General features: G+C 50.2%; 1 protein-coding gene across 3 annotated transcripts in view; it reads left to right on the top strand.

The window, feature by feature from the left end:
* The window catches only part of LOC135248760 (voltage-dependent P/Q-type calcium channel subunit alpha-1A-like), a 152,303-nt gene that overhangs the window by 105,571 nt on the left and 26,732 nt on the right, over positions 1-20,000 (top strand). For all 3 annotated transcript variants that reach the window (XM_064323670.1, XM_064323671.1, XM_064323672.1), the window contains 13 exons: positions 478-607; positions 1,018-1,077; positions 1,730-1,836; positions 8,785-8,884; positions 9,067-9,227; positions 9,753-9,893; positions 10,272-10,473; positions 10,608-10,772; positions 11,994-12,104; positions 13,674-13,757; positions 17,816-17,932; positions 19,276-19,341; positions 19,807-19,901. In XM_064323670.1, the coding sequence (XP_064179740.1) occupies positions 478-607; positions 1,018-1,077; positions 1,730-1,836; positions 8,785-8,884; positions 9,067-9,227; positions 9,753-9,893; positions 10,272-10,473; positions 10,608-10,772; positions 11,994-12,104; positions 13,674-13,757; positions 17,816-17,932; positions 19,276-19,341; positions 19,807-19,901 (1,539 nt within the window). The remainder of the gene's footprint in view (positions 1-477; positions 608-1,017; positions 1,078-1,729; positions 1,837-8,784; positions 8,885-9,066; positions 9,228-9,752; positions 9,894-10,271; positions 10,474-10,607; positions 10,773-11,993; positions 12,105-13,673; positions 13,758-17,815; positions 17,933-19,275; positions 19,342-19,806; positions 19,902-20,000) is intronic.

Raw genomic sequence — 20,000 nt, forward strand, 5'->3', positions numbered from 1 at the left:
GGAGGCTCTGGTCTTAATCTCAATAACCACACATTCTGCTATGCTGGAACCTACTCTGCAAGGGACCTTCAATTAAAAATAAAGGACATTTTTGAGAATATTTTCACTACGTGTTTTTGTCATCCAAGACACTTGTACTATGTCAAAAAAAATTAAACACATAGCCTTTTTTCCTGCTAAATCTCTGGAGGATATACACTCCATATACAGTGGCATGTGGTGTTTCAGCTCATGTTCAGGAAATGAATTGAAACTCAATTTCCCATAATGCTCTATGGTGATTGAATTTCAATTAATTTCCTGAATGGAATTGCCCTCAGCTCTGCTGCACAGTTCAATGTGGATGCACAGATAAGTGTGCAGAGCGGTGGGCTGACCTTATTTACACGTGTGCTGATGTATGGGTAACGCAGTTACTTAAAGCGGTGCCCCTGGCCGGTGTGACAGTGTGCTGGTGTGCGGGGCGGGCGGGGGCAGGTTTCGGAGGCTGTGCCACTACATCGTGACGCTGCGCTACTTCGAGATGTGCATCCTGCTGGTCATCGGCATGAGCAGCATCGCGCTGGCCGCCGAGGACCCGGTCCAGGCCAACTCCCCCCGCAACAACGTGAGCCTCCCGCTGACCAATCGCATCCCTCCGTCTGTCCGTCCGTCATCCTCTGCCTCCATGCCAACGGCCTGTGCTTGTCCTGTGAATCTACGTGTACCCCACTGGGCTTGGTTCTGATCACCAAATGTGTGCTGTACGACTGTCTGTCTGTCTGTCTGCATGTCTGTCTGTCTCTCTGTCTGTTTGCCTGTCTGTCTGTCTGCATATCTGTCTGTCTGTTCCACCGTCTGCTTTGTCATCTGTTCTGTACGTCCCCATTCACATTCCTTCTGTCTGTCTGGCCGTGTGTCTGTGCGTCTGAACGCCTCCTGTCGATGGCAGGCTTTAGAATTCGCTCCTCCTGTTTCTGTGTGTACGAGCGTAAATCACTGTCGTTCCCATGACAACCTTGTGTTTTTTTCTTACAGGTGTTGCGGTACTTTGACTACGTCTTCACCGGAGTGTTCACCTTTGAGATGCTGATTAAGGTGAGTGTCAGTGCCTCAGTGTTGTGATGTCAGTGCCTCAGTGTTGTGAGGGTCAGTGTCTCTGTGTTGTGAGGGTCAGTGTATCAGTGCCGTGATGTCAGTATCTCAGTGCTGTGATGGTCAGTGTCTCAGTGCTGTGAGGGTCAGTGTGTCAGTGCTGTGATGGTCAGTGTGTCAGTGCTGTGATGGTCGGTGTCTCAGTGCTGTGATGGTCAGTGTCTCAGTGCTGTGATGTCAGTGTCTCAGTGCTGTGATGTCAGTGTCTCAGTGCTTGAATGTCGTTTCTGTGTGTGAGGTCACTGTGTCATGCATTGGTTTTCTGTCTCAGTGTGTGAGGGTCAGTTTGTCTACGTGCTAGGATGGTTCACCTGTGTGAGTGCTGTATGAGTGTCGTGCTCAGTGTGTGATGTCAGTGTCTCAGTGTGTGAGGGTCAGTGTCTGTGTTGTGAGGGTCAGTGTATCAGTGCCGTGATGTCAGTATCTCAGTGCTGTGATGGTCAGTGTCTCAGTGCTGTGAGGGTCAGTGTGTCAGTGCTGTGATGGTCGGTGTCTCAGTGCTGTGAGGGTCAGTGTCTCAGTGCTGTGATGTCAGTTTCTCAGTGCTGTGATGATCAGTGTCTCAGTGCTGTGATGATCAGTGATTCTGTTTCAGATGGTAGACCTGGGGCTGGTCCTGCACCAGGGGGCCTATTTTCGGGACCTGTGGAACATCCTGGACTTTATAGTGGTTAGTGGTGCCCTGGTGGCCTTCGCCTTCACGTAAGTGTCACCCTGGAAACCCGCCCCCCCCTCCCCCCCCCCCCTTCCTGCCTGCTGCCCTCTGCTGCCCAAACATTGCAGTACAGCCCCAACGGCACCCTGGAGACCAGCCCTGCCTCTCTGTCTGTCTCTCTTTCTCTCTCTCTCTCTCTCTGTCGCTCTCTCTCATTGCCAGTCGCTCATGAGCTTTTTACTCTCGTTCTTACCATCTCTTCATCCGCAGCTGAAGCAACCTGTCTATTGCCTTACTGCATCCTGCACTTTCCTCTCTCTTTCTCTCTCTCTCTCTCTCTCTGTCTCCCTCTCTCACTCACACGCACCTGTCATTGAAATGGCCTCTCTCTAACTGGATTATTTTTCTCTATTTTTCTCATACGCATGCACCTTCTCATGGCCTCTCTTTTACACACACACACACACACATACACCATGTAAAATGGGCTATCTCTCTGTCCTGTGTCTCTCTCTTTCTCTGATTGGCTGAAAGAGACAGTCAGTCGCTCACTGTCCGAATCCCTAGAGCTGTCCCTCTGGAATGTTTCACCCCCCCCCCCCCCATCCTTCCATCTCCATGTCTCATTCCCTCACTCACTTCATTGCTCTGCTGTCCTCTCTCCTTTTCCCTCCCTGTCTTTCTACCTCTCTCCCTCTCTCTCCCCCTCCCCCTTTCTGTCTAACACAGTTATTCGCGTGGCTACATACACCCCTTTCCTTCCCATCAGCCCAAAATGTCAATCATCCAGCACCAGCAGCAGCCTTGCCCATTCCCCTCCCCCGTGCCCACCCCCACCCCACCCCCAACCCCCCCCCCCCCCACTCTTCCTCCCCCCTCCCCCAACCCCTCTTTAACAAGCTCAGCGAGTGGCTGCCCCTGGCTCATTTCCGTGTGGGTGACGACCCCAGGCACCTGTAACCCTTTAGTGCCCAGGCGGTGCTGGAGCAGCGAGCCCTGCCCCGCCCTGCCCCCCCCCCCCGGCGCCAGAGCAGGTATTTCAGCCACATTCCTCTGCACGGCCTGGGGGGAACCTGACTGCGCCTCCGCTGGGATAGCACTGAACGAGGCGGGCCGCGATCTCGACCCAGATATCTGACATATGATATACCTGTGCATATATCCATAGGCTCTGCAGATATCTGACGTATGATACACCTGTGCATATATCCATAGCTCTGCAGATATCTGAACGTGGGTGATATATGTGCCTGTGTGCGTGCGTATGTGTACACCCTCCTCAGCCATGCCTGCGCTCTAGGTTCGTACGCGTAGCTGGCCGCCCCGCCAGCGCGCGTAATACACGGGTGGAGTCTACACGCAGAATCGGTGACACGTACACAGTACTCACAGTATCGCTCCCCGGGCATACCAGGCTGCACCAGCCCGGTGGGGCCGAACCGCAAGCTTTTTAAGCGCGCCCAAGTACCTTCAGGAGTTCGGGACCAAACCCCAGCCAAATATGTCACACTCTAAACACACGGGCGCGTACGCATTCACACACACACACACACACACGTGTACATGCCTGAAAAGCAGTGGAAATTTGTCTGCTCAAACACTGAGCTCTCTGTCTCCGGCAGGTGAGCAGAAGGCAGTACTGTTCCGTGTCAGCGACTCTGCGCTCTGTTCAGTGACCCTGGCGTCCCTGTATTACGGCACCGTCGATAGCCAACGGTTGGCCGCGGGACAGCGCTCCCGTTTGGGCTGTTCCGGTACCTTCTGCGGCCCGCGACGGGGTCCCATCAGGTGCTGGTGCCAACGAGCCCACAGACGGAGCTGGTGTCAGGCAGCACTCTGATTCTGCTCTGCGGTCCTAACCGGGTGACCGCTGCAAGGCCTCAGGCTCCAAAAAAAAGCAAAGACCATGACCGTCTAAAAAAAAAAAAAGACCATGGTCCGCATGCACGCGTTTTGGCACCCGGTTCCGTTTTCCGCCCCCCGAAAACTGGAACCTCCGCGGCTTCCGTGTCATTGAACGTCGTCATGGCGTTGATTTGTCTCCAGATCAACGGGTCGGCTAGCGCCGGAAACTGCTACAGACAGCCGTGGCGCCGGTGCCTCCATGTTGAACGCTGTGTTGATGAGTGTGTTTCTCGCTGTTGAACTGTACTAAATCTGCTGTACTAATCTACTGAGCCCCTCGAGCAGGACGCACGTCGCCGCGGGAAAAGGATGGAGCCCGCAGGACTGGGGAAGGTGTACATATATGTATATACACGGTGTATATATATATTTAATTGTGTGTACGTAGTGGTGAATGGCTGTAATGTAGATTAAGTGCATTTGAAGAACCTATCCCGGTCCTCAGTATGTCTCTATATGTCCGGGCTGATAGGTTTGCGTAAAGCACAGATGGAAAAACAGAAGAACCGCTTCTCCGCACATCCCTCCCTGGCATGTCCACCCCCTGGTGGAGACCCTTCCCCACACTCCCCTCCTCCGCCCCCCCCCCCGCCCCCACCCCTTATTCCCTGCATCCGCTAGGGGCTACGCTGACGCTCGGGGATGAGGGGTTTTGGGCGGGTGCTGACCCCATAGGCCGGCCAGTGCCCTCCTCCCCCCCACCCCCATCTGTCAGCGAGTGAGGGTTGCAGAATGGTGCTCCAGGGTGATGATGGTGGCGCTCCCTGCTTGTCAGCTGTGGTATCTTCGTCCTGTCTCTGTGCTGTCCTGGGAGCCCTCAGCGACTGTGCTGCAGGCTGTTGTGTCTGTCCCTGTCTCTCTGTGTGTCAGGCCTGCGTTTAGACTAACACACACACACACACACACACACACACACACACAGGGCGAGGTGGACTGGGCGCGCTCAGACAGACAGGGCATGGCGTACAGCGTGCGCGGTTCCCAAGGGCACTGAACTCAGCCAGAAAGCGCAGTCAGACGCAGCCAGAAAGCGCAGCCAGACGCAGCCAGACGCAGCCAGACCGCCGAAAGGTTTCATCAACCTAAAAAGGACGGAGAGGCGTTTTCCGCAGAATTAGACCGAGCGACAGGCTGATCCTGGGAAAGTCAGCCGGCGCTGCAGATAGACTGATTAGCCCCCTCTGGAGCTGTGAGTTTTACTTATTCTGATTAGCACGGCGTCGCGTTAGAGTATTAATTGTTATGTGGTGGAGGAAGAAGGCATTACACCAAGGCCCATGCTGGGATTCTCTTTAAGCAGACAGTCTGGAGCGAAGACAGCCAGGCAGCCAGGTGGAGATAATATTAGTCGCGAGGGGAAGGGAGAGTCAGCCTGTAGAGTAAGAGAGGAGCGCTCTTCCAGAAGTGCTGTGGAGGCACCCGTGTGTTTTTGGCTTTTTTTTGGGGGGCGGGGGGAGGGGTTGGGACGAGGCCCCCAAGCACACGGCTGTGACATTCCTGTATTTGCTATGGATAGCAGAATGTATTTGCTCTTAACATTGAAAGTGTGTATGATTGCGTGTGTCTATATGTGTTTGTGTGTGTGTGCGTGTGTGTTTGTGTGAAATGGAGTGACTGCCCCGTGTTTGTCAGGGTAAATACAGCGGACAGATTTGGGTTCCTGTGGCACTGTCCTCCCCTCCACTGCCCTGAACACCCCCGGCCCCCCCCAACAGCGTAAGACTCTGGTGCCAGATCTTACACTCTCCATGTCTCTCCATATGAAGCAGCAGCAGACCTGGGCTTTGCGAGACTGCTGGCTCCTGTGACTCCTGAACGTTCAACAGCACACCATTAAAGTGCCAACGTCACTGCGATCGCCAGAGACACACATACTGTCACCGTCAAAATGGCTGCTCACTTCGTCCACACCGTTCACCTAATGTAATGAGTGGGGAAGCTGTACTTAGATTAGTGTTGCATCTATATTTATTTATGATTTATTTAGTAGCTACTAGCCAATTTTACCATGTAGTAACTATAGAGATTAACAAAGTAAATTTTATGTAGCCAAGCACACTAGCTGCTGAAGTCATACTAACAAATAGCATTAGCCCAATTAATGGAGTGAGTCAATAAAGTGACTAATGTTAATTAACTTAAGTGGAAAAGAAATTAAAAGAAAAGTCTTGATGTGGCTTGTGCTGTACACCATTCCACCACACTTTATTGCTTCAGACTACAGTCCTAAAAATGATGATTTGGGCTGTGCTTCCGCTGCCAGTTATTGCAATATAAATTACTCTGATGATTCTGCACTTTCATGGTGTATAGTGTCATTACCAGTGGAATTCTGCCACAGCAGAATTCCTTGGTACCCTCCATCCAAGCTCCTCTGGGCTTGATTTGGCCAATCACAGATTCCAGCCACTCAGAACCAATGATGCCGTTGATGATGTCATAATGAGCCTCGGTGGAATCCCAGGTCTACAGGACTCTATAGTAGACCTGTAGAGCAGCTGGTCACATGGTCACTGTGGTCACGCAGTGTCCTGCTACTATAGCAGTCCTGGGTCATATGGGAAAGTGCCAACCATGGTGGGTGTGTTGTGCGGTTTGTGTGAGTGTGTGTGTGTGTGTGTGTGCGTGAGAACAGCAATGGTAGCGCAACACGGTGCCTGTCTTCGTGGGCATGGTCACGGAGGTCCGGACACCCCCATGGCTATGGGCGGGGCGGGGCGGGGCGGGGCGGGGGGGACGTCGGTCTTGCGGCATTTTTCACTGCATGCCCTTGCTCGCCTCAGCGTGCCCTCGGCAATGCCAGCGTGCTCCTGCGTGTGTCCTGTATTTCTCTCGAAACGCCGCCCGAACTAGCGCTAGCACGGGCCGTCCCGGGGAGAGAGAGGCCGGAGCACCTCCCGGGATCGAGGCATCGCCCCACTGCCTGTGAAAACAGCGCCCGTCCAGCAGAGGGAAAAACACCCTTCTGTTCTCTTTAAAGGAGGTGCAGAGTAACTGACTGCAGCACTGTATGAAAGCAGATACTGCATTTTATTATTAGCATTATTATTGTTATTAATAATGCATTATTTTTGTATATTGTTAATGCTCATTAATAATTGTTTTTTTTTATTGTCAAGTGTTAATTGTGATCGTTAAATAAATGCTTTTTGCTATGAATATAGAAGAGTACTGAAGACTCAGCACATGACAGTCTGCATTGTTGTAGTGCTTTAGGCTTAAAATTGATCCACCAGAGATGTCGTAGTCTATCGGTAACGTATCCGTAATATCCAAAATCCATATTAATACTAATAATCCATATTGTGGGTTTCTGAGAAAATAGGGGGCTAGTTTTTTGGGGTGATGGGGGAGGGGGGGTCTCCAACCGATCGCAGCCCTGTATAGGTCAGAGACAGGTGAAGGGTGGTATGGGAAGATCTTTAACCAATCACAGGGCTTGGTAGGTGGGTGCAGGAGTCAGAGCCAGGTGAGGGGTGACGTGGGTAATTGCTTAACCAATCGCAGGCCTTGGTCTCTTTTCTTCTGTCTCTGTCTGTCTCATATGAATGTTTTTCCTCCGCCGACCCCCCCACCCCCTCCCTTTTTTCCTGTTTTTCCTGTCTTTCTCTTTCTCTCCCTCCCCCTCGTCTTTTGCTGTCACTGATCCTCTGTCCTCTCTTCGCCTGGCCTCGTCTGCAGGAGCAGCACCCGGTAAAGTTCTCTCTCTCACTCTCTCTCTCTCTCTCTCTCTCTCACTTCCTCTGTCACGCACCTCTCTTTGCCTTTTACCTTTATATGAAGTGTCACATGTTCCCTGCTGCTCACTCTCTCTGTCCACTCTGTGACCCGGTCCAGTGCTGTGAGAGCCCACCCTGGGCTCTCTCTCTCCCTCTCTCTCTCTCTCTCTCTCTCACACTCTGCTGTATATGGTAGTGTTCTGTGTTAGCGCCTAAGGCCCTTTACCTCCATGCCACAGCCAGGCTGGAGGTTATGGTGTGGAATGATGCGGAAAGTACCGGAACAGCGATTTGTTCCCAGCACCAGCATGATGCTCGGCTCGTCGTTCGAAGTCCTTAAGCGTCGGCCATCGCTCAGCTTGGCACGTTATCTTCCGCGCCCCCCAGCGGCCCGCTGTTGGCTGGCCGTCGGCCCGCTTGCATTTCGCGAATCGGCGCCACGGCGGCCCACTAGCGGGCAGTCGAGGTTGAGGGAGTGGAGACGGGCGTCGGCTGTTGAAAGACCGAAGGGGCCGGCGTACAGACAGCCGACGGTGGCCAGATTGGTGCTTTACGCCGCGTGGCGACGGCTCTCAACACGACTGAAGCGATCACGGCTTCGTGAGTGGGAGTGGCTGGTCCGCCATCGCCGCTACTGCTTGGTGGATTATTAGGCCAGGAATGTAGAAAGCGGGGTTCCCTGTGAGAACTGTTTTCGGGAACGAGCCGTTTAGGGAGGAGGTCTTTATCAACTAAAATTCAACACGTGTCCTTTAGCAGCACTTCAGAGAGGCCCTTCTGTTTAAAAGCCCCTATCTCCGCGTACGGCCCGTGTAGTTTAACAACAACGCAATGATTGAAAGACAGTTCGGGTAGTGGGTCTCTTTAAAGTGATGTGTCTGTAGTTTATGACGCATTTCCTTTAAGATGTTGGTTCGTTGGATTGCGCTTTAAATTTGGGATGTCGTTTCCATGGAATGGCTTGATGATAAGTGGCGCAGGATGGTACACTGTGGAAATCACACAAGCGCCAACATCATTGAGTTGATGAGACGCAGAGATTTAGACGGAAGTGGAAACGGGGGTAGAGTTTTTGACTAAAAGAGTGTCGGAGAAATGACTGATGGAACTAGAGCAAGTTTCAGTTAGGTAGGGAGGTTGCTTTTGTTTTCGAGGGCTGAATTAAAGCAGAGATTTGACAGGGCTAGTGCGGTTGTCCCTGTGTGTTGGGGCAGATGTCACTCCACATTTGTGTGGAGCGTTTGTCCAGTCTGAGCTGCTTGGACAGGACTGTCTCAGTCGAGCTGAAATGTGTGCGATGCTGCACTCTGTGGCTCCTCTCTTCCTCTTTGAGCTCTCCTTACTGTGTGCTGTTCCCTGTACGGCCTGCAGGGGGAGCAGTAAGGGGAAAGACATCAGCACCATCAAGTCCCTGCGAGTTCTGAGGGTGCTGCGTCCACTGAAGACCATCAAACGACTGCCCAAGCTCAAGGTACCTCCCGCCTCTACCCGTCCCAGGGTTACGCTGTCCCTCTGCTGTCCGAATGACCTGTCTCCTCATACCACCTCTCTCTTATGAAGTCTCTCTCTCCATCTTTCTCTCTCTCTCCCCCTCTCTCTTTCTCTCTCTCTCTTTCTCCCTCACTCTCTCTCTCCCTCTCTGTCTCTCTGCAGGCTGTGTTTGACTGTGTGGTGAACTCTCTGAAGAATGTTCTGAACATCCTGATTGTCTACATGCTCTTCATGTTCATCTTCGCTGTGGTGGCTGTGCAGCTGTTCAAGGGGCGATTTTTCTACTGCACCGACGAGTCCAAGGAGTTTGAGCATGACTGCAGGTGAGATTGCACACACACACGTACACACACACACACACGCACACACACATACTCACACACACAAACACAAACACACATGCGCACACACGTGCACACACGCGCACACACACATACTCACACACACACACACGCACACTGTACCTTGTAAATTTTTGCATAGAAGTATGAAGGTGTTGTTGAACAGTGACTGTACCTTGAATATGATTCATTTTTTGAGTGCCAAATTAAGAATATCTCCCCGTCTGTATCAGGGAGCAGCCCTCCACTGCTCCTACTCTGACATACTCACAAGGAATGGGTGTCAAAAAGGGCCTGATGTCCCCTCTCCACAACTCTTATTGTGTTAAAAAATCTTTTTTGCACATCATTCGATAACAAAAACTGTAGAACTAAAGTATTCTTAAGGAAGTGTGCAGGTGGTGTCTGATTTGTAGTGCTATGTTGTGGACTGTGCAGTGCAGTGTGCGTGTGCGCAGTGCGTTTGACTCTGTGCTGATAGCCTGTGTGTGCCTGTGCTCCTTTCAGAGGCGAGTACCTGGTGTACGAGCGTAATAACGAGGTGAAGGCGCAGAAGCGGTTGTGGAAGAAATACGATTTCCACTACGACAACGTGCTTTGGGCCCTGCTCACCCTCTTCACTGTGTCTACTGGAGAGGGGTGGCCCCAGTGAGTATCTCTGTCACAAGTGCATGTGCACACACACGCACACACACACATACATACACACTCTCTCACTCGCACGCACATGCACACACTCCCACATCTACCCAATTGGCCTCCCTCTCTCTCAAAATCGCAAGATCACCTCAACATTCACGCACAAGTGAGCAAGAAGCTCCTTTATGTACACCTGAAAAAGCCACGCCCACACTGTCCCCTCCCTTCACTCCCAGCTCAGTATAAGACCAGTAAAAGGCCCATGAAGCCCCTGTGAAATCCCTGTGAAAGCCCCATGATAGCCCCGTGAAAGCGCAGTGAAAACCCTGTGTGTGAGAGGCTGTGGAAATCCAGGGCCGATGCCCATCCATCGCCTTCCCTCTGCAGGGTCCTGAAACATTCAGTGGACGCCACTTATGAGGATCAGGGCCCGAGCCCGGGGTACCGGATGGAGACGTCCATCTTCTACGTGGTGTATTTCGTGGTCTTCCCCTTCTTCTTCGTGAACATCTTCGTGGCTCTCATCATCATCACCTTCCAGGAACAGGGTGACAAGATGATGGAGGACTACAGTCTGGAAAAGAACGAGGTGAAGTGGGCCGCGTAGCAGGCGTGTGTCTGTGCTTGTTTGTTCGTTGTGTGTGTGTGCGCGCGTGTGTGTAGTGTGTAGTGTGCGTGTGTGTGCGCTCGGTGTGTTCATCAGCTCATTCCTGTCTGTTGCAGAGAGCCTGTATTGACTTCGCCATCAACGCCAAGCCGTTGACGCGTCACATGCCCAGGAACAGGCTGAGCTTCCAGTACCGCATGTGGCAGTTTGTGGTCTCGCCGCCGTTCGAGTACACCATCATGGCCATGATCGCGCTCAACACCATCGTCCTCATGATGAAGGTGCGGCTGCTGCCTCACAGCCTGCCTGGTACAAGCCAGGGGCTGATGCCCCCTAAAAATGTGTTTGGTATGGTCCAGTGACTTCTGCTCCTAAAAGTGTTTGGTAGTGTTCGGTAACAGAAACAGAAACCAGATCAGTTTAACATAGCCCTCTGTTTCTTGCTCTTTATCAGCTATTCTGTAAAGCATCTTTGTGACCGTTTTCTGTAAAAAGCACTAAACAAATAAAATTGATTTGACTTGATTTGATTTTTACCACTTGGAGCTTTGGAACGACCTATTAGTCGATACCCCTAAGAAAGCGTTTGGCGAGGTCCTGGTACTGTTGCTCTGATGAGTGTTTTTGTATTGTCTAGTTATTGAGGCCCTCATTTTGCTGGGTGTCCTGAAGTTAATTCACTGGGTGCTTAGTGTAACCCCCGTTTTGCACAGTTAAATTATTGCCAGTAAATAGAGTAATTGAATACAGTCCATTTACTAATGCACAGCTAATTGACTGCAGGGATAATATCATCCAAAGATGGTCCCCTACTACACCACTGGAACAACACCTCCATACTTCTATGGGAAAAGAGCTTCATCTCTATACCGTCCGCACAGTTTACAAGCTGTTCTCTTTTCTGTTGAGCCAGAATGGGTTTGGTTGCTGTACTGCCATGCTGACACTTTTAGCTGGTCATAGCTGGCCTATGGCTGGTTCAAACCTGGTCTTTTGCTGGATAAAGCTGGTCAAGGCTGATTAAGGTGGTAAAGTCAGCTAGTGGTCAACTGGTGGACCATCTGACTATGTATGCTAGTCTGCTGGTGAACAGCTGGTCGACCCACTAAAAGAGTCAAAAACACGGCTTAAACCAGCTTGACCAGCTTCGGCTGGCTGAAGCTGGAATTTTCAGGAGGGTGCTCTCTAATAGACTGAGAAGATACAACTTCCAGAGTTTATCAGCTACTTTTCAGCCATGATAATTATGTCATGTACTCATCGCAAATGATTTATCTGTCTATGAATGTAACCAATTGTCTCTTTCTCTCTTTACCCTTGTGTGTATGTGTGTGCATGTGTGTGTGTGCGGGTGTGGGTGCTTGTGCATGTGTCTGCATGTGTGTGTGAGTTTTATGTCTGCATGTGTGGGTTTCTGAATGTTTGTATATGGGTTTATGTGACTGTGTGCTTTGCAATGTGCATGCGTGTGTGTGTATGTGTGTGTGTGTGTGTGTGAGTAGTATGATGGAGCAGGCGCAGTCTATGAGAGTGTTCTGAAGAACCTGAACATTGTATTCACCTCCCTGTTCTCCATGGAGTGTGTGTTGAAGATCATCGCCTTTGGAGTTCTGGTGAGTCCTCTTTCACGCTGCTGCAATTTCTTTGGCTGTTTTTGACCATCCTTGAGGAATCAGCTGAATATTCCCTGAGCTGTGTCCACCTCAGCTTAACCAATTACTGTTCTCTGGTCAATAGTCCCTGAGCCGTGTTCACCAGAACTTAACCCCAGGCACTGTTCTCTGGTCAATAGTCTCTGAGCCGTGTTCACCAGAACTTAACAACCAGGCACTGTTCTCTGGTCAATAGTCCCTGAGCCGTGTTCACCAGAACTTAACCCCAGGCACTGTTCTCTGGTCAATAGTCTCTGAGCGTGTTCACCAGAACTAACCAGCACTGTTCTCTGTCAATAGTCTCTAGCTGTCACCAGAACTTAACAACCAGGCACTGTTCTCTGGTCAATAGTCCCTGAGCCGTGTTCACCAGAACTTAACCCCAGGCACTGTTCTCTGGTCAATAGTCTCTGAGCCATGTTCACCAGAACTTAACAACCAGGCACTGTTCTCTGGTCAATAGTCTCTGAGCCGTGTTCACCAGAACTTAACAACCAGGCCCTGTTCTCTGGTCAATAGTCTCTCTGAAGCCATGTTCACCAGAACTTAACAACCAGGCACTGTTCTCTGGTCAATAGTCTCTGAGCCGTGTTCACCAGAACTTAACAACCAGGCCCTGTTCTCTGGTCAATAGTCTCTGAGCTGTGTTCACCAGAACTTAACAACCAGGCACTGTTCTCTGGTCAATAGTCTCTGAGCTGTGTTCACCAGAACTTAACAACCAGGCACTGTTCTCTGGTCAATAGTCTTTGAGCTGTGTTCACCAGAACTTAACAACCAGGCACTGTTCTCTGGTCAATAGTCTCTGAGCTGTGTTCACCAGAACTTAACAACCAGGCACTGTTCTCTGGTCAATAGTCTTTGAGCTGTGTTCACCAGAACTTAACAACCAGGCACTGTTCTCTGGTCAATAGTCCCTGAGCCGTGTTCACCAGAACTTAACAACCAGGCACTGTTCTCTGGTCAATAGTCCCTGAGCCGTGTTCACCAGAACTTAACAACCAGGCACTGTTCTCTGGTCAATAGTCCCTGAGCGTGTTCACCAGAACTTAACAACCAGGCACTGTTCTCTGGTCAATAGTCCTGAGCCGTGTTCACCAGAACTTAACAACCAGGCACTGTTCTCTGGTCAATAGTCCCTGAGCCGTGTTCACCAGAACTTAACAACCAGGCACTGTTCTCTGGTCAATAGTCCCTGAGCCGTGTTCACCAGAACTTAACAACCAGGCACTGTTCTCTGGTCAATAGTCCCTGAGCCGTGTTCACCAGAACTTAACCCCAGGCACTGTTCTCTGGTCAATAGTCTCTGAGCCGTGTTCACCAGAACTTAACAACCAGGCACTGTTCTCTGGTCAATAGTCTCTGAGCCGTGTTCACCAGAACTTAACAACCAGGCACTGTTCTCTGGTCAATAGTCTCTGAGCCGTGTTCACCAGAACTTAACAACCAGGCACTGTTCTCTGGTCAATGGTCTTGTACTCTGACTGATCTCCTCCGCTCTGCCTCCAATCCTTCATTCTCTTCCTGCAGAATTATTTCAAAGACGCCTGGAACGTTTTTGATTTTGTCACCGTCCTCGGCAGCATCACAGACATTTTAGTGACAGAGCTATGGGTAAGTGTTCTGGGGAAGGGGTGTGTTTGGTGACATGCGTGTGGTGTGTATGGTTGATGTTCCGTGTGTGTGTGTGTGTGTGTGTGTGCGTGCGTGCGTGTGTGTGTGTGTGTGTGTCTGCGTGCGTGCGTGCGTGTGTGTGCGTGCATGTGTGTGTGCGTGTGTGTGTGTGCTTGCGTGCGTACGTGTGTGTGTGTGTATGCACATTGCTTGAGATTGTTGAATGTGTAAAGGGAGGAGAACTTTTATTGTGTAATTCAATTGAGCATGCCCTCTTTACTAAAGGTCTTATGTAACGACCCTGTTTGTGCTGAAGTCTGTCACATGCTGCCAGTGTAAGTCAGTTCAGAGCCTGATAAATAGCCTAGTTGGAGATGTGCTTAACTTTTCTGATCCCCCGGGGGTACCCATCCCGACTGGTCTGCCAACAGCACTACCCCAGCGTCAAAGAATGGCCTGAGTCTGAGCCACGCTTCAAACCTACAACACAAAATCATTTCATTTGTCTCAGTCAATTTGTCTCATAACTTCGACCTCTCGCTGTTCAATGTGGCTGGGAGAACAGCGAAAGTGAGCAAAGAATAGGCCTGAGGCTAGAAGGATTTTTTATTTCTGAAGAAGGGAGTCTCTTTTGGAATACAACAGTGACACCTAGTGGCAGATTAATGCATCTTCAACTTTTGAATCAGCTCCCATTTTAGTTACAACAGTGATAGCTAGGCGGTTTATATGTATAAATCTACAGTACCGTTCTATGACCTTCTTAGGCTCACACATACATTATGGTTTAGCTTTACAAAATGTAAAGTAATGATAGTTGTAGTTGTGGTTGTAGGTATGGTGATGGCTGTGAAAAGAATGATAGTAACTGGAGACTAGGGCAGTAGCAGAATAACTGGAAATAACACTGGACCCAGCCGAATTTAAACCCATATATTTTACTCATGTGAGAATACAGAGTTAGATTTTAACTGTACACAATGTAATATTTAACATTCATTCAGTTCTAACTTGTTTCACCTGAGACGAGTGTGCTTTTTCAGAGTAAAAATGTCCTCTGAAAAATGTAACATATTTAACACCGAACATTTCACTCTGTCTTTGGGTTGGTGGATGAACCGTGTAAGACTGAAAAGTAACAAAAATATGTTGTGTCACAAATGCATGCAGGTTTAGAAAAAAAAGATAGGACAGCAGCACACGGTGTGGCAGTTTCAACACATACTCTGGGACCGGGGACCAGGGCTCTGACTTCCTGGGGATCAGCAAAGCTAACCCCTCTGACCTTTACGCAGTTACCGTACTGAATGTGCAGCACCTTGTGTCCATGTCTCTGTTTGCAGTGTGTGGATGCTTATGAGAGTCTGCCTAGGTCTGTGACGGCCCTGGCTGCGGTGATGTGTAGGATTTGCTGCCGCTAAGGCTGGCCCAGTTGCCATGGTTTCTGTAGGATCTGAGCAGAGCTGGGCTCGATGCAGGGACCTGCTTGGCCGTGTGTGAGCCCAGCTCTCCGCACCGATCCCCGCCTTCAGCGGGGGCCATGCCGTTTAACCAGCCTGTGATTACCCCGAGAGCTGTTGTGATTGACTGCTTTTGTTCGAAATGACGATGAGGAAACGCGTAATGATTATTATTTCTTGTTCTATCTTTTCACATGCTTTCTTTAAACTGTGCTTTGTTGGGCGCCTACGCCTTCTGATAAATTCATCCAATCAAAATGCACTATGAACTTCATGTGCCCATCCATGACCTGGTCTGTGTTTCCATGCCAACCTTGCAAATCTTGCAAACTGGTTGTTAATTGAACGCCAACCCCTGCCACCACCCCCCTCCCCCCTCCAATAATGCCAATGTACCATTCATCTACAACATCTACATGTAGAATCCGGTTGGTTTGTCATTTTTCTGAGCTTTAATGCATCCATTTACAGACATGGCCCTTGTGCATGTTCCTGTGTTTGTGACCTCTGTCCACTGCATGCCTCTTCTGTACCAACTTCCTCCCAGTGGAATGTGTTCAGCCACTTTCAGTCACAAACGCACGCACACACATACACACGCACACGCACACACACACACACGTACAGACACACACACATACACACGCATGCACACACGTATAGACACATACAAGTACACACACACACACACACACATACTTGCACGTGCTCATGTGCACATGCCCACACATAAATGAATAAGTACACTGCAGTGGCTGCAGTCTTAGTGGAACACAGACACTTGGTTTGAATGTGGGTACAGGGCCGATGTCCAATGGCTGTGTTTTCAGAAGCAACATGGCTGGGTCAGTATCTCTGGGTCTGTATCTCAGCTCCAGCTGATTTGGCTGCATCTGAGCGTTCAGCACCACTGCGAGGCTGTCTGTGGCTCTGCCACGGACACACACACACCCGCACCCTGACCATGACACTGAGGCACTCACACACTGTGAGGCTCACAAGACACTGAGCTCTGTGCTAAAACATGAACACACACTGAGACACTGACATGCAATGTGACTGCTACACTGAGGCACAGACACACACTGAGACTACTACACTGAGGCACAGACACACACTGAGACTACTACACTGAGACACTGACACACCTTGAGACTGCTACACTGAGACACTGACACACTGAGATTCTAGTACACTGAGCCACTGACCCATAGAGACACTGACGCGCACTGAGGCACACTGAGATCCATTCCTGGTGCCATCATCAGTGTGTGGGCCTGCATGCTTTGGACATGAGCTGTAGCTATATGTAGCACCCCCCAACCCACCCTCACTTCCCCCTCACCCTAGCACCCGCATGATCACAAGACATCCATGTGACTCTCCTGTGTCTGCCAGTGTGGTCTGGGTCAGAAAGAGAGAGAGAGAGAAAGTCTGTGCATGTGTGTGTGTGAAAACTAAGAGATAAGTAGGCAGCTATCCACACTCTAGTTAGCCTTTACCTAACTTCAGTTAAATACTGTACTTACATATTAATACCTGCTCCAGGGTCACTGAAGTCAATGGAAAACAAAGGAAAGTTTCCAATATGTAAGAAGAATCAGTGTAGCTAGACGAATGCCTCCCCTCCCCTTTCCCTGATGACCCCAGACCCCTCTGTCGTCCTTGACACGGGCGACCATGGAGTGTCACGTGACTTTGGCAGCCAATCCCCTGCAGATAATGCTACCAGCTTCCTGTATGTGCGTGGTGATGACATGTTGTGGGCAGACTCCATTCTCTGTGGCCTTGTGCTTCCCTAAAGATCAGTGCATTTGATTGTCGCTAAACTAGCCTTCCTGCATTACTACCCAATTGGATGATGATGTTTAGATTCTTTGAATTACTTCTTTTTTTTTTCATTGTCTTGACTCCTTCATTCATTATAATTTCTTAAAAATCAGTTTAAATCTGTTAAAACAGTTTCTTTGGTTATAAAGTATCATTATAGTAATTTAACTTTTTTTATATTTTTATTTTATCCTACTCTTCAGTTGGATCGGTCCTTCATTTTGTTTTGTTTGATCTTTTTGTTAGTTTAGTAAATTTCAACCCATTTTTGTGACTTGTATCCTTACATTCTGCTCTCTCTTTCTCTCTCTCTCTCTGTCTCTGTCTCTGTCTTGGTCTCTTTGTCTCCACCTCATCTGCTCTCTCTTTCTCTCTCTTTATGTCTCTGTCTTGGTCTCTTTGTCTCCACCTCATCTGCTCTCTCTCTCTCTCTCTCTCTCTGTCTCTGTCTTGGTCTCTTTGTCTCCACCTCATCTGCTCTCTCTTTCTCTCTCTCTCTGTCTGTCTGTCTCTGTCTCTGTCTTGGTCTCTTTGTCTCCACCTCATCTGCTCTCTCTTTCTCTCTCTCTCTCTCTCTGTCTCTGTCTTGGTCTCTTTGTCTCCACCTCATGGTCTGTGTTTGTTTTTCTCTTCTTCACTCTATTTTCCCTTCTTATTTCCTCGCTTTCCCTATCCTGTATGTGCCTCTCCTTTCTCCTCCCTGCTGTCTTTGCCTGTTTTATCACTCTTTCTCTGTCTTCACTCTGGTCAAATGCTCTTCTTCTCTAGGACAACTTCATCAACCTGAGTTTCCTGCGGCTGTTCCGGGCTGCTCGCCTCATTAAGCTGCTCAGGCAGGGCGAGACCATTCGCATCCTGCTCTGGACCTTCGTCCAGTCCTTCAAGGTACTCACACCCTCTGGCACTGAATGGTAAATGGACTGCATTTATATAGCGCTTTTATCCAAAGCGCTTTACAATTGATGCCTCTCATTCGCCAGAGCAGTTAGGGGTTAGGGGTTAGGTGTCTTGCTCAAGGACACTTCGACATGCCCAGGGCGGGGTTTGAACCGGCAACCCTCCGACTACCAGACAATCGGTCTTACCTCCTGAGCTATGTCGCCCACTGACACTGTGAGGTACTGACACCCTGGGCCACTGACATTGTGAGGCACAGGCACCCTAGGGAACTGACACTGTGAGGTACTACTGACACCCTGGGGCACTGACACTGTGAGGTACTGACACCCTGGACACTGACACTGTGAAGCACTGACACTCTGAGGTACTGACACGCTGGGGCACTGACACTGTGAGGTACTGACACCCTGGGGCACTTACACTGTGAGGCACTGGCACCCTAGGGCACTGAAAGTGTGAGGTACTGACACCCTGGGGCACTGACACTGTGAAGTACTGACACCCAGGCACTGACACTGTGAGGTACTGACACCCTGGGGCACTGACAGTGTGAGGTACTGACACCCTGGGACACTGACACTGTGAGGTACTGACACTCTGAGGCACTGCCAGTGTGAGGTACTGATACCCTGGGGCACTGACACTGTGAGGTACTAACACTCTGAGGCACTGACAGTGTGAGATATTGACATCTTAGAGCACTGACACTGTGAGGTACTGACACCCTGGGGCACTAATACTGTGAGGTACTGACACCCTAGGGCACTGAAAGTGTGAGGTACTGACACCCTGGGGTATTGACAGTGTGAGGTACTGGCACCTTGGGGCACTGACACTATGAGGTACTCACACACTGACACCAAAATCTGACAATCTAGTACTCCTAACCTAATGGGCTGTCTGACACAGTGAGACTCTCTGTACACCCTAACACACATGTTATGTGGCCCTGGGACACACTGGCACTGACACATAGAGACACTGACCTACTGAGATACCGACACTCACAGACTCTGTCACATTAGAGTCCAATTCCGTTTGCTGATTTCCAGAATAATGAAACCTCACGTGTCAGGGGTAAAAATACATTGCGCGGGACACTGTTGGGGTATTTTAATTTTTTTGTTTATTTTATTTTTTTCTTACATTAATGGTGGGGGGGGGGGGGGGTGATTAGGCGGCCTTCTGAAAATCAGCCCACCTTATATGTGAGCCAGCCCACGGGCTGAGAACGGCTGGGCCCACTTCCTGCTTTAGAGCGTCACATGGCTGCGCAGCAGAGGCTGCTGGGAGTGGGCCCTGCGAGTGACTCTGCTCTCGGCCCACAGGCGCTGCCGTACGTCTGCCTGCTCATCGCCATGCTCTTCTTCATCTACGCCATCATCGGGATGCAGGTGAGCCCGCGCCGCGCGGCCCCGTCCGCGCGCCCGCCCTCGTGCCCGCCTTCGGCGCCGCGCGCCCTGGCCTGCTGCACTCTGCCACTTTCGGACTTGGGCGCTGAATTAGCTCCAGATGTTTCGCCGCGTAACGCCTGTCCTGCCGTTGAAGCTGTTTTTGAATTAGAATTAGAACTTGAGAGGGAGACTGACGCTACAGCAGTATTTCCCAGCGTGCCTTGTGCCTTACTCACTTCTGCAAAGAACTTTACCCTAAAAGACCTGAGGTCCCCAGTCGCTGATTTGCATGACAGCGCATGGTTAATTATTTTCTGGCTATAGTTTCTGCTGTCTTTGCCGTGGCCTAGGCTTGCTGTGGGCTCCTCTTTCCTCATTGTGATGAAAATGATGACGCTTGCTTTGAGGACAGCGAAGCTTGTGCTGTCATCACTGGTGACTGCTGTCCGCCCTGTTGGTCTGCAGCTCTTTGGGAACCTCGATCTTAATGATGAAGAGGGTGCCATTAACCAGCACAACAACTTCAGGACCTTCGTCATGGCCCTAATGCTGCTCTTCAGGTTTGTCTATCTGTTTGTCTGTCCATCTGTCTGTTTGTCTGTCCCTTCGTTTGTCTGTCTGTCCATCCATCTGGCTGTCTGTCTGTCTGTCTCTCTGGG

The sequence above is a fragment of the Anguilla rostrata genome, chromosome 2 (assembly GCF_018555375.3).
Source record: "Anguilla rostrata isolate EN2019 chromosome 2, ASM1855537v3, whole genome shotgun sequence".
Taxonomy (NCBI): domain Eukaryota; kingdom Metazoa; phylum Chordata; class Actinopteri; order Anguilliformes; family Anguillidae; genus Anguilla; species Anguilla rostrata.